Source organism: Botrytis fragariae (assembly GCF_013461495.1).
Source record: "Botrytis fragariae strain BVB16 chromosome Unknown tig00000255, whole genome shotgun sequence".
NCBI lineage: Eukaryota > Fungi > Ascomycota > Leotiomycetes > Helotiales > Sclerotiniaceae > Botrytis > Botrytis fragariae.
Genome location: NW_023501004.1, coordinates 404,060 through 418,311, shown reverse-complemented (window position 1 = coordinate 418,311; position 14,252 = coordinate 404,060). Strand labels below are relative to the sequence as shown.

The 14,252-nt window shown below is 42.1% G+C and overlaps 2 protein-coding genes across 2 annotated transcripts; one reads left to right on the top strand and one right to left on the bottom strand.

Moving 5' to 3' along the window:
• Positions 1–393: 393 nt before the first annotated feature.
• Bfra_011901 (putative deacetylase complex subunit protein) lies at positions 394–2,090 on the top strand (the record flags this gene model as incomplete). Its single annotated transcript, XM_037342227.1, has 2 exons — positions 394–810; positions 882–2,090. The coding sequence occupies 2 exons, from the start codon at positions 394–396 to the stop codon at positions 2,088–2,090; spliced, it is 1,626 nt and encodes a 541-aa protein (XP_037187885.1).
• A 2,346-nt stretch (positions 2,091–4,436) lies between these two features.
• On the bottom strand, positions 4,437–14,110 carry Bfra_011900 (putative vacuolar protein sorting-associated protein 13 protein; the record flags this gene model as incomplete). The annotated part of the gene is made up of 2 exons (XM_037342226.1): positions 4,437–7,593; positions 7,644–14,110. 2 exons carry the CDS (start codon positions 14,108–14,110, stop codon positions 4,437–4,439), a joined length of 9,624 nt encoding a protein of 3,207 aa, XP_037187884.1.
• Positions 14,111–14,252: the final 142 nt, after the last annotated feature.

Genomic DNA, 14,252 nt, shown 5'->3' with positions numbered 1-14,252 from the left:
CATTGCTCAGTCTTTCCCTCTCCCTCTCCCTCTCCCTCTCCGACACCCTCTCTCTTCTCTTGCTCTATAGGAATGAAATGATTCAATTGTTTTACCCAAACTCTTCCTTGATATATCATTTATCTAGAAACCAACGCTGCAACAATTTACTCGGATATTGTGGTCAATAGTCTTTCATGTTGGAACTTGTGCCAATATCTTGAAAATCCTCAAAACCCTTCTGCTTATTTTTATCCTGTTCTACTCTTTCCCCATTGTCCCTAACAATTACCCACAAACAAATATAATTAACGGAAAACTCCCGAATCAGAAACCCTCACACCTCAGTCCTCATTCACTCCACCTTATTCACCTTCAATAAACATACAGGCGTCGCAAAATATTCTGGTAGTTATGGCTATGAGTCCTTCTCCTCAAATGTCTCCGACAACATTCGGAAAACAAGTTGAGAAACAAAGGTCAAACTCTCCACCTCCGCATCAACTATCCAAAAGAGACAAACGTCGATCCGCAATGCAAGATAAACTGCACGAAATGACTGTTAGCTTTGCTTCAAATAGAGATCATCATTACCGCGACCAACTCAAAGGATTGCAAATCGACATGAACCTCATTCAGGAAGCTGACGTTCATGGCAAATACGCTCTCCCGGATGGCAATGAGGTTGAGCCGTTAGTTGTAGATGGCATCAAGAAAGTTAAAGGAATTGCTGGTCATCATCCATCTGCGGCTGGAAAAGAGTATGAATCTTTCGCAAGAGAAATCAACAACGCCATGGAAGAGAGGGACGTCGCATTAACTACGCATATGGTATGTGCAATTGTTTCCCTTGAGTCTTGACTTTCGTTACGATGAGCTTAAAGCTAATGTTCTATTTACAGAGAGACTACGAAGTTAAAGCGAATGAAATCGAATCCAGTTATGCCTATCGAATGCGACTCGCCGACTTGGAATACAAAGCTTTGATGTCAACTTTGAGAGATCGTTTGATCAATAAGCTCAATAGCAAGAAAGCACACTTGCTGAAAGATAAAGAGTCAATTGAAATTGGAGAGAGCAATGCTTTACTTTTACACCCAAGCAAATTTGGTCTCGCTAACCCCGCTAGCCCTGGTGGGATGCATTCCAAAAGAGCTACAAGGCATCGTCGAGAAGCTGAAGAATTACCCAACATGTTTGATCACTCTAAACGGAAGAGAAAGGGAATTGATGGCGACGAATCCCCAGCCCCCTCACGACAACGTATGGACAATGGCGGTAATACCCCGTTAGGGACATATGAGCGAAACGGCAATACATCTGCACAACTCGAAGCACCCGCAAATAGCATAGAAGGTCTATTCACGGATAAAGAGCTCGGAATGAAATACAATGAGGCAGCTCAAGCAGCATATAGTTATATGGTTCGACACCCACCATACGAAGATGATAGTCCTCAAAATGGCAGGTCTGATTCCAGCCCCGACACTGATAAAATAAATGCAACATCTGGAGATGTTGAGAATGACGAATCAGATTCTCCTCAATCTGCACCTCAAATGGAACGTCAACCATCACACCAGACTAGGAGCACACGCGGTGGGGGAGTAAATTTCAATACCGGCACAGGAATTGATATTCTTAGTGATTTAGCATATCCTGGAAATATGGCAGCAATCACGAAACAAATCCCTAAATTACCACCACTTCTCGCCTCGAATATGCAGAAAGGATATGTGAAAGGAGATGCTGCCAACCAACCACAAGGATTGGCTCCTGATGAGATCAATGCCGAATTAGAAATTATCAGAAGGGGTCGCACATATAATGATGAAAGAGGGTTTGGTAAAAATCTTGATTTGGAAAATGGTGGAAAAAGTCTTCTTGAAGCAGTCAGCACACCAAGAAGACCTCAAACCTATTATGTTAAAAGCGACAATAAAGGTACAATGCTTAGCAACTTGAGGGAAGAATTGGGTGCGGAAGCAATGTCAAAACAAAGTTCTAGAGGAGGCAGTGAAGTTGGAGGAACACCAATGTCAAGACAAAATACTAACGATGGAACATCATCAAAAGCTGGTGGTCGAGGGAAGAAAAATCTTCTGATTTAAGGGGAAAAGTTCATTACATTACTTTGTTTGATTAGGTGTACATTGTTGGTCAATTGGTTATCAGAGAGCGTTGGCGTTGGGGGATTAGGAATATCATGAGGAACATGAGATTCCGATTATCCATTCATGAGGTGGGAAGAGGTATGGGTATATTATATCATGGTCAGTTGTTAGTTAATGACGACGGGGAGTTTGTATCTAAGTGTTTTTGACGGTTTTATAACTACTCTTGCTTGAGAAAGATATACTTTTGAGATTAAAGTAGTGAAGACAATCAGTTCTAACTTTGATTTTTGATTGTCTATTTCCTTTCACTCTTATCTTTGTTGAAAGAGTAATTCGTATCTACCTACTAGGTATGCATATTTGTGTATGTCTTGAACTGTAAGTTTGATTTGGATGTTCATTTCGATCTAAACTTTAACCTTTACTACCTGGGTAGGTGTTGACTTGATTTAGAGTTCTAGATTTACAATATGATTGCTATATTGAACAAGTCATTGCGGTGTCTAGGTAGGTATCTAGTTGGTCTTGTTTTGAATTGTCTGTTTAGGTAGGTAGGTAGTAAATAGGAGGTGAGTAGTACGTAGGTAGGTAGGTATGTAGGTAGATTAATATATTTTATATTATGGAATAACTTACAGAATATATAAATTACAATAATAGAGTATAAGCATACGTAACATGACCAATGACAAAGAGATAGAGAAATAGAGATCGATCTTCTAGATGCGATCTAGCTAGACAATATACACTTACCTATCTCGCCTAAGTGATGTATAATATATATAATAGTTGGAATCGTTAGGAGAGATCCTAAAGATACTATCCATACCTACCTATCTGTTTATTCATATAATCTAAGTAGATACATATACACTATATAGATAGATTACCCAGAGAGACTTTCTAAGTTTCTACAAATGAAAAATAACGCGTCTACAGAGGTACTCACTCACTCACTCACTCACTCATACACCAAACTCCCTAGAAATAAATATCATTAATCTTTTGAGATATTTCGAGGTAGAAATATGTTGATTCGTTAATTAGTGAGTGAGTATACAGATTGACAGGACCCTTCCCAACTTTCGAAATATTTGATTAAAGTAATTCTGTAATTGTTTAATATGAAAACTCGCATTTCGAGTGATTGTTTCATATCGAATGAATGAATGAATGAATGAATAATTGTAACAATTTTCGAGATATATAATTAAGAGATATTCACAAGTCCATTTTGTGGTATCCCGTCAATCCATGTACGTACTCACTAATGGTCCCCAAGTGCAATCTTCCTTGCACTCCAACCGGGAGGTACCCCACAATTCCTCATCACCTATCGTACCTTTTGCAATAGAAAATATAAACTTCCTTTCTTGTCCGCTTTCATACAAATTCAAAGTACACAAATCCGGCATGGTGTAGTGGCTAGCATTTCCGCCTCTCATTGATAGCTCTTCAGCTGCAAATAGGTCGCGGGAGACCGGGGTTCAATTCCCCGTACCGGAATTATCTTTTTATGTTTTTGTTTTTGAAAGAGGAGATTTGGGGAGAGGGAAGAAGAAAGGAAGAAGTAGTGATTTTGGGGGAAAAATCAAAAGGCAATTTTTGGGGTTTAACCTTATATATGTTGCCGAGATTCTTCCGATCTTTCTTCATTCGTTTGTTTGTTGTGGATGCATCTGAGATACATCTGAGTGTCGAGAGAAGAGAGATAGGTATATGTAGGTATGAAATACATTCATTATAGATATAAATCATTTACTTAGTTAGTTACTTAGCTAGCGACGCTATAGATAGATTCAATAATACATTCATTTATGCTCTTACTTCCTTACCCCTTACCCCCATTCCCAGTGATCTCATTAGTTATATATACATAATAAATACATATAGGCCAGGTGAGGTAGATTGCTAGTGAGGACTACTCCAACTACTATTTCCATTCCCATTTCTATTCAACAATACCAACATATCATATGCTCATTCTAAAGTTTCCCCATCTGCCTCAACAAATATCACAACGCATACACATCGCAAACACCCTTAACTATTAAACAACATAAAAACCAAAAATAAAAAACTCAATATCATATTTATATTCTCTACCCGTACCTATACGTACTGTATCTTAATTTTCGCGCGTGTATTTTCCATGTGTATTCCTATCCATCGCTACCAAACCCACGACTCCCATTTTATTTCTTCGAGCAATCATACCTCCCTCCCATCATCATTTTCATCATGCCATCCATCGTACCACCCCATTTTTTATTTTCCATTCCTCCCTCTACGAACATCATCTCCCTCCTAACAGCAATCCTTTCTATCCACAAGCCCCTACTACTCCGTAGCTTTATACTTCTTATTAAACTCCCCAACCGCTACTCCAATATTCTTATACAAAAAGTTCCTCGAACTTTCCTCTGCAACCGGCACAAATGGTCCGTTTGTTCCTCCTCTCAATGTCAAACTCAGACCTGTCCTCTCTTTACTAATCGTTTGAATATCCTTCAATGGTACGTCCCACTCACTAGTCAATTTCTTACTCTTAACCAACATAATCCTCGAATAAGTCAACATAACCACTACATCTTCTCTTGGCAATTCCAGATGTGCAATATATTGTTCATTAAAGTATTTCCCGTTATCCAGTTGTTTGAGCCAGAATTGTCCTAGTGCTTCACGTTGAGAGTATGGGCGTACAATTCCATCTTGTCCGATGAAACGAGTGAGTCGTACACGGTCAAGTCCGCTATCATCGAAGACCGTCGTAGTATTACGAATACCTTCACTAACATTTGAAGCGAGATCAAAGACACCAATGGCTGGTTTCGTAGCAAATCCCAAAAGGCCTTTACCGACACCCTTGAAGAAACCAGCAGCACCTTCTTGTTCTGCTCCTTCAAGAGGTTTACGTGCCAATCCCCCTACACCACTTGCAAAACTACTGATGAGGGAATTTGCGCCTGCCGTAACACCATAAAGAGCGTGCTTGGGCCTATTTCGAGATCGAGTCATACGACGACGATCTTGGAATTGTTTATCCATAGTAGCTTCAGCGAGGCCTTTTGCAATACTACCCGTCCACTTCGAGAAACTGTCTGAAACACCAAATACTGATTTCTTGACAAAACTGGTGGCACCTTTGGCGATACCAATACCAAGTTGTTCTGGATCATTCATGATGAATCCTTGATATGGTTCATAAAAGATGTCAGCAACACCAGAACTGATGTTGGTGAACAATCCGACAGGATTTCCAAGGAAATCAGCTGAACCCAAGATCTTATGAACTTGATAAAGTGCTTCTTGTGAATAATGATTGGAGATGTTCATCATCAAAACAGCGGCAGAAACTCTTGCATTCTCCAACATCAAAGCATTCATACGAACTGGAGCATCATTGATATTACCAATAGCCATCGTTAAGACATTCATGAAGAACATCAAAGGATTCTTTGATGATGTCTTATCTTCAACATTGACTCGATCGGTGCGAACGAAAGACAAATCAAGTTGCATAGGTTGAATATTGAGTAGTTCGAAATAGATATCTTGACCAGATTGCTCTTGTTTTGGTTCTGGAATATCCAGACTTTCATCACAAAGTACACCTTCATGTGTTTCCGACCAGGCAGCTCCAGGCACCTTTGAGAATTCTAAAACGGCAAAGATAAAATCTTCATCAATTTCAAGAGTCATTTGTTGCACCAAAATCGTTGCATATTTGATGTAAATAACTCCGTATGAATCATCCTTCACTCTAGTAACCATAGCATGAAGAGATGGATGAGCTTCAGTTTCTTTAGTGCCCTTTTGAACGACACTAGGATACAGAATCATGGGAAAAATTCCACCATAAAGTTGATTGTCAATTTGGATCCACTTAATAGAAGCAGTGATGGTTTGATATAGAGGCGATTCGGCGTATTTGAGAGCGATATCACGCAAAGTAATGTAAGCAAGTTCCCTGAGTTGAGCATTGACTAGAGAGATGCCAATTCCACCAAGTTTGAGTTGTGCTTTGAAGTTGACGGCAGTATCTTGACTCTTGACCTCAAATCCTCCAGCAAAACTAACAGAAGAGTTTGTTCTTGACTTTTGCTTATACAAACTCTTCGATGCCTTATAGTTGGATAGAATGAGGGTTTGTGTCGGACCGTCTGCTGCGACGTTGAGATCAATGATCTTTTGGTTCCTGGGGTTGGGATCATCTCCTCCAATCTTCATAGGAATGAGATTACCAATCTCTGCAAGTTTTATGTGACGTTCCTTTCCGTTTGCAACAATTATCAACTCCTTTTGTTTAGCAGCAGGGTAGTCCCAGGCGTATGGCATAATACTTCTTGGTGGTAAACGATATCTGATTGGCTTCCATCCAGATCGGTCCTCGGCATCTTCATCGTCCAAGTTAGGGTTTGCTTGGAAGAACATGAATTCTGTGTCACTCTCATTTCGCATAGAGAATGGCCAGTTCTTGGTTTCAGCACTGATATGCAAGAAAATTGTAGCATTTTCCATGAGGACTTCAACTCTGATGAGTTTCTGTCGTTGCCCAGCCTTGGCTAATTTCACATGTGTAATTCCAAGATTCGAGATTGTGAATGGTGATGACCACTGGTTGTTTAATCCTGGGAAGCACATCGTGAGTTGCTTTACTTGACTCTTCTGAAGGAAATGAAGAGGTTCCAAAGCTTGCGGCTTCAAAGTCCAAAGTTCAGATGAACCAGGCTCTCTAACGTTCAATTCTTCGTTCATTTGATTCTTTAGAACGAAACGAGGAGCGAGTGTGACAACCTTTGTCATTTTGTATTTACCCTCTCCTGCTTCAACACTGATGCCGACATGGATTTCGGTATTGTTGTTTGAGGAAGGTAAAATGACATCAACGTTGCTGCCGATAGCATCCAAACTTTGCGGTTTACTCCAATTTGAGTCACCAACCTTCAATAGAGCACGATTTCGTTGATCATCTCCTCCATATGCGAACATGTAGGGCAGTGCTTTGCGTCGTTCAGAATCAACTGAGTCAGTATGGAATCCTTGACCGGCTGCTGTCTTTGCTTGCTGCAATAGCGATTTTTGTTTGATGTTGATCTCTAAGCCAGTCTTATTTAGGATGACATAAGGACTGTAAACTGTGACTCTGAAAGCTCCACCACTATCTGGAATCTTGAAATAATGTAATCTGAGGTTCAAAGCAAGTCCATCACGATCTTTACAAACCAGAGCTGTCTCCTTACGGAAGTCATCTTGGTTATTTGAGTTGATGATTGCAAACTCGCTGGCTTTGAAGACTGTATCCTGCATATCAATGCTCATGAGAAGTAAATGCGAAAGTTCGACGACATGAACAGGACTCAGACCACCTTTACGAAGGAAGTTTGTCCAATCTTTCTTTGTATTTTTGTCGTAGATACGATACTTGAAGTCATACGGTAGTAGGTTCTCAAGCTCAATAGGTGCCGAAAGTCGAATTCGCATATATGGGTAGATACTAAAATTGTTAATTCAACCCAAGTAAAAAAGAATAACAGAATTTCTTACCTTGTAATCGGAGTAGTCTTGTCATAAGTGGCGTTCATTTGGAAATAGAATGGGGGCGTCTTATCACCGCTTTCACCCTTGCAAGTAATTGTTCTTGTAGGTCTCTTCAGAAGATCTTTCCAAAAGAGTGATTCTGTAGACCAAGAATAACCGAAACCTTGATCTGGTCTCACCAATAGTGATTTCATGAATGCCGCCCCAACAGGCGCGGGACGACTTTCACCAGGTGCGATTTTCTCAATTTTGAGCAGATGGCCCTCTTGAGGGTCAAAGACTCCAAGCTCCACAGGAATCTGTGTCTTATTTTCTACCAGTAGTGGAGATCTCAAGGTGATATACTTGACATTATCCTCACCCAAGGTAACTTCGACAAGCAGTCGATGTAAGATCTTATCTTGACGGGGTCGTAGACTGTACAGAGTCTCTCCTTCACGATTGACTGGAATCTTGCTTAGACTATCAAATCCACTCCCTTCTAATCTTATCCCGACATATCCACTAGTATTCTCAGGCGAGAGATTCTCACGCATCTTCTCCCAATCTTCAAATCTCCAAGGTGCTTCCTCGCCATCCGTCAGCGTAGCAGCCATGGTGTTATCAGCATCAGGGACATCTGCCCATACATTAACATCGAAACCAGTATAATTGCGAATGCGATATGGAGCATCGGCTCCTCTTGGTTTTGATAAGACATCATCAGACTGGCTGAGGAACTGCGCGGACTTCGATGCCAGTGCAATAGTCGCGGATGTGACAGTGATCTCGAGCGTCTTTTTCGAGATTAGATCGACGGACATGCAATCCGGGTTAGTGTCCTTGGCTACCAGTAGTCCTAGCTCCCAAGGCTCAATGAGAGGCTCCCATGCTGACTTGGAGAAGTTGTAAACATTGATGAACATATTGATTGCGGTATCAGCTCGTAAACTACCCGACCAGTCAGCAGCAGAAGCTGTGAATTTCTTGACACTAAGATCAAGGATTGGCAATTCATGTAGATCGCCAATTAGAATGAGTCTCATCCCTGCCAACGTCGCAGTCAATTCCTCATGCTTCTTGTGGGTAGGTTGAGTACTGGTTTGGGCAGTTGGAGTTTGTTGAGACGGCACAATCGTGCCGGCAGTGGTTCTCTTCATTGTTGATGCACCTCTACCGCTAGCCGATCGTTGTTTGAGGCTTGAGGAACTTTGCAATTGCTTTGCCTTGACATCAGATGCAGCGGGTTTCTTCTCACCAGATTCATCATCATTGCCGGAAAGCTCAGATGCTCTTTGTACAATCTGAATCGCTAGAAGAATATCACGTAGCGATAATCTCAGAACAAGAGGCTCAACATCAAGATAAATGCTTTGGGCATTTGGCTTCGAACTATCCAATGACATTTGGAGAGAGAAGTCGTCAAGAATTCTCAGGCGAGTATCCTCAAATTTGTCCATTCGGCACAAGAACATACCCATCTCGGACACCTGTAGTGTGAGAGCATGCTGCTGTGACATGAGGATTTGCTTAGTTCCAAGTACAATTGCTTCGGAACTGGTACTGAGTGGATTTGCAATCAATATTATCTGTGCATCCACGACATTTACTCTGAAGGCTATTGACATGGAAGATTGATCGGACGAAGAAGATGATTGACTAGGTGATTTGCTTGGCGATCTTGCTTGGCTAGCTACAGTCTTAGGCCTAGCTACTTGCATGGAATCTGCATCAGATGCATTCTCGGATTCAGTCGTTTCATCCTCGTCATCTGGCGAAACAGGTTCTTCAACAGCAAGGCCCTCTGTTATGAATGCCTGTAGAGCAAAAAGATAATCCAGGGCAAAGATAACCTTTGGACTATCTATTGATAAGATAGCGATGAGGTTGCGTTCTTGTCCTCCGGAGATGGTAACGCTAGCCATGAATTGTTGCACATCTTTATTCGAAGATGTCATAATCTTTCGAAATTTGTTCGTCTCTCTCTTCCTACTATCCTGGATAGTGAAAGCGTGGATTAAAAATTCTGATTCCAATGAACCATCTGTCATCATGCGGAGCTTAACCTTCGTGTCATCCATAGAGAATCTTGATAAGCTTGCGGCCTCAAGATCACCAACTGGCTCATTCTCCTTTGCTAGGATGAGTTCGAGACCGATTGTGTTCACATGGAAGGCCAAGTCAAGCTTCGTCCAACTCTGTGCATTAGAACCGAGTTCTGGACCAAGATCAACCAATTCTTTATTATGGTCATCGTCTGATGATTTCTGGGTGATTGCTTTTGCTCTTTTTGTCGTCGGGCTGGCCACTTCGTCTACAGCTTGTTGCTCGCTGACATCCGAATCCACCATGAAAGCGCCTGGAACAGACTTTGCTAATTCGAGAAGAAATTTCAACTGCATTTGTGTAATTCGCAGATTGAAGTCAGACATGTGACCTTCGATCTCCAAATCCGGACGAAGTGCTCCAGCAGTATGTTCAGCATAAGTGACCAAGAAACCCAAATCAACTTTGTCAATGAGTTCAAGCTCTTCTGCCTTCTCATCTGGGAAATGGAAGTCAGATGTTAATCGAATATTTCTAATACCAGCTGTGAGCTTCATTGCAATAGTCGCATCCTTCGAGTCATCAATTGGGACAAATTTGTTTTCTGCATAAATTTCTCCCAGGTAAGCAGTTATCATGTCTCTCTTGCCGCTGCCTGCGTTCGTTACACGAGGGAAGACGACAATAGGTGTTTTGATGTTGACATCGAATTTAATGCGGCTGGTACTTTGCTGAAGTTGAGAAGCTTGATTTGCCGCAGCTTGTCGAGCAGCATTGAAAAGAGCTTGCATCTTGCCAAATTTGACCAAAAACTCAATAATCTTACGATATGGCTCTTCAAGGAAATTGACTTTGATAGAACCTGCGCGCAAGTAGATAGAGGAATCATATCCAGGGTATGAACTGCCTTTAGCATCAAAGGTCTCATATCGGAAATCGGCCAAGTCGTCTCCCTCAATAGCGATCAATTTTCGAAGATTGGAATCGCTGGAGGCTCCGAGGTTAACATCATCTACTAAAGATAGATCTCCCAACTTTGCGCCAATTCGTAAGGTATTTCCTAGTATAAAGATGCCTACATCCGCATGGTTGAATGAAAGAGTGGCTAGTCGAATGCCATCGTTATTGAGTATCAAGCGTATACTCTTCAGGTCAACCTTAACACGAACTGACAATTCAGTGTTCTTGGCTGGTGGTACTACCTCTTCTTCAAACGGCGACTCATCTGGCACAGCTAGTAGATCATCTGTGGTTTCCTTGGTAGGTGCAGGCAATTGAGGTGGGCCGTCTTGATTTGTAAATGTAATCAAGATGAAATCAAGCAGAGTCAATAGAGTCTTGCGAGTAACCACTAAATTTATCGTGGAAACAGAGACATCTACATTAATCTCAACTCCGTCATATTTTGGCATGAACTCCGGCGAATGTGGATTTACCTTCACCACTTTCACGTTGATGAGGGCGGTTTCGTCTTCTGATTCCATGTCTCCAGAGGAAACTATCGATTTGAATTCAGCGGGAGGATTATCAATGAAATCATCCACAACTACGGATTGGAGGACAGTTTCTACAATCAGATCGTATGGACGAAGAACAAGATTCACGCCAAAGTTCTCAGCGACTACTTCCACCAAAAGTTGATCTGGCTTCCTGCCTTCCGGATCACTTCGATAAAGCGAGCCCTGAAGTCGTTCCACTTCAAATTTGAGCTCAAAATTCTTTTGTTCCAGTTTGAGTTTATCACTCTCTTTGCCGCTAGGAGCGTCTTGAAATTCATCGTCATCATCGTCATCAGACGACTCATCTTGAAGAATGATAGCCTCTTGTCTTGAGAAGTTGAATGATGTAGATTGTGCCCGATCCCTTGGCTTTGACGAGGAGGGTGCTCTTATTGATAAAGTCGAAGTTCGGCGACTCTTCGCTAATGTCTGTGCTGGAAGTTCCTCTGCATTTACATTCGGAATAGCTGCGTTGATAATACTCATCAAGCTTTTATATTTCTTGTCTGAAACAGAAGCATGTAGTACAGGTAGACGACCAGAGACTCTTACTTTGGTCAAGTTTGGCGCTTTTGGTATGATTGAAGTTTCGACAATAAAATCAATATTGATTTTCTCGACAACACGCATCGATTGAGGATCTTCCTTTTCCATGACTTGTAGTTTTGTGTCTTCGATGGAAGGTCCAATGAGGACTTGGGTATTGGAAAGCTTGACCACAAATCTATCGTACATGAGAGATTCTAGGCGTTGATAATCTGCATCGGTATAAACTGTCTTCTGCTTTGATTGCACTTCACGCATTGTTTCCTCATCCACAAGTTCACTGTTCACACTGATATGACCGGCATCGAGAATCAGACAAGTCGTTTTGCTCGAGGTAATGTTTTCAGGCACAATGATGAGAGGCGCTTGAAGATCTAACTTGGCATTGATTGTTTTGTGCTCCTCGAGTGCGAATTCAAGTCCTGCTCGTGTCTGTTGTCTGAGTCCTTCTACTGTCGCTCCGGCAGATTCCATAAGAGCCCCGATAGACTCCATATGTCTTTCTGGTGGTTTGAAAAATTGGATTATACCCACAAGGAAATGAGGATTCCAAATGATCTCAAGCGGCTTGAGTTTTCCGGTCACTGCAACATCACCGGCGTCATGCAAAGGATTTGTTTCAACTTGGAATTGGAAGAATGGATCGGGAGTATCGTTAGACTCGTCATCATCGCCGTTGAGCAGAAGCTTCGTCTTGGGTGTTTCAGGAGCATCTTTAACGCGAACAATTTGAGGAAACAGACTATCAGGAGTCGTGCCGTCGTTCACTCGCAGGCCTCCAAGGCTTACATCCGCTAACATTGACTCGGGTCGCTGTAAGAATTTTGCCTTGAAAGCATCAAAGTATAGGCTGAGAACTTCGACCGTATTATTATGAGGATCACGCTTGAGTGTGAAGCTACCGGTATTGAGCGATGCCTCGATTTGCATCTTAACGGTCTCTTTTGGTAAATCGATACTTTCCGCAATTGCTGTTTTCTCATTCCAATCGATGGCGTCATACAATTCTTTCCGCTGTTCCTCGGTCATGGTGGTTTCTTCGTCTTCTTCCTGTTCTTGTTGTTTCGCGCCCCAAGCCCATGCAACCCACCCTTGCTTTTGCTTCGGTGCTGCCTTTTTAATACCAACATTCTCTTTCTTCAATTGGTTTCTGGCCAAGGATCTCCAGAAGCGTATATCTTCGTAGTCGAGTTTCCACTCAAGCTTATCCACCTCCTCATTTTCTTCAGGTGATAATGGCTCGGTCTGCTTCTTCTTTTTCTTGAAGAGCTCAATGTAACGAATTCGATCGTCTCGTCTCTCCTTGAAGAAGGCCCATGACCAGCGACGATTGCGTTCATGAATCTTACTTAAGATAGCATTACCCGCAAACTTGAACCAAGCACGTGGATCCTCTTTTGGCCGAACTCCTTTCGGTTGGAATTTCTTATACTCTTGATGAAGGAGGAAGTAATGGAATAAGTCGACCATCATCAAAGCATCTCGATATTGATGATCGTCAAGAACCACTCCAATTTCGTCGAACAACAACCCAGCCTTCATATGTGGTATTTCTATCTTACCGCTTTTGTCCATCTCAAGCTTCATCTGACCACTAACAGGCTTTAAAATAAACTGATGATTGGCTTGTTTTGCATCTTCACCTCGCACAATCATCTCTTTGAATCTCGTCAACATTTCATCGTGCGATGCGACCTCTGGAGGTGTAGACACTTCCGCCTCTCTCCCAGTGCTCAACAATTCTGTATCCGTATTCCAGTACACAGCCAAAGCACCAAGAGTGGCAAGCTTATGTGTGGTTCCAGAAGAGTTTTGTATGTACGTCGGTTTCCAATTGCCATCCGTACTGATGGCACTGAACTCTTGTAATGTAAGCCCGAGAGCAAATGGGTGACCAGGTGCCGAAATTGAGTCCTCATATCGTACGTGAATATTCTTAACCGTAATTTGGAGATTGTCGATGATTTTGGTAACCAAACTATCCGTGAAGCTCTGGTTCTTCTGTTGTTCTTCCAAACTCATCCCCTCTTGATTTCTATCTTTCAGCATCTCGGCACTGTCCAACTTCTCAATCTTAACAACCTGCCTCCTCCTCTCCTCTTCCTCTTCATCCCACTCTGCATCTTCTTTCGGTGATGCGAGTACATATATATCTTCGATTTCGACTTGTACAGGCTGACCTCGCAGATTCGACCATGGTATCTTCAAGGTAAGCTGTCCCAAATGTCCCTCCACCACATTTATAGGTAGCTTTAATTGATCCAAGGCCTCCCGTCGTAGCTCCAAATCTCGCAGCTTAACATCTCCCGACCAGATTCCTACTTTCAGTTGTCCCGGATCGAAATTCCGTATGTACATGCCCAGAAATCGATTCAGCAACGATGCGACCAAGCCTTCCAACATCCTGAGTTCCTATTGCCGTCACCCGGGCCGGGAAGCTCTGGATTAATTTGTTCGAAGAATGATGGTTGGCATCCGCGATGGCGAATTTGCGAAGATTATTGTGGAAAAGGTAGATTTACGATCATTTAATCCATCACTTGTG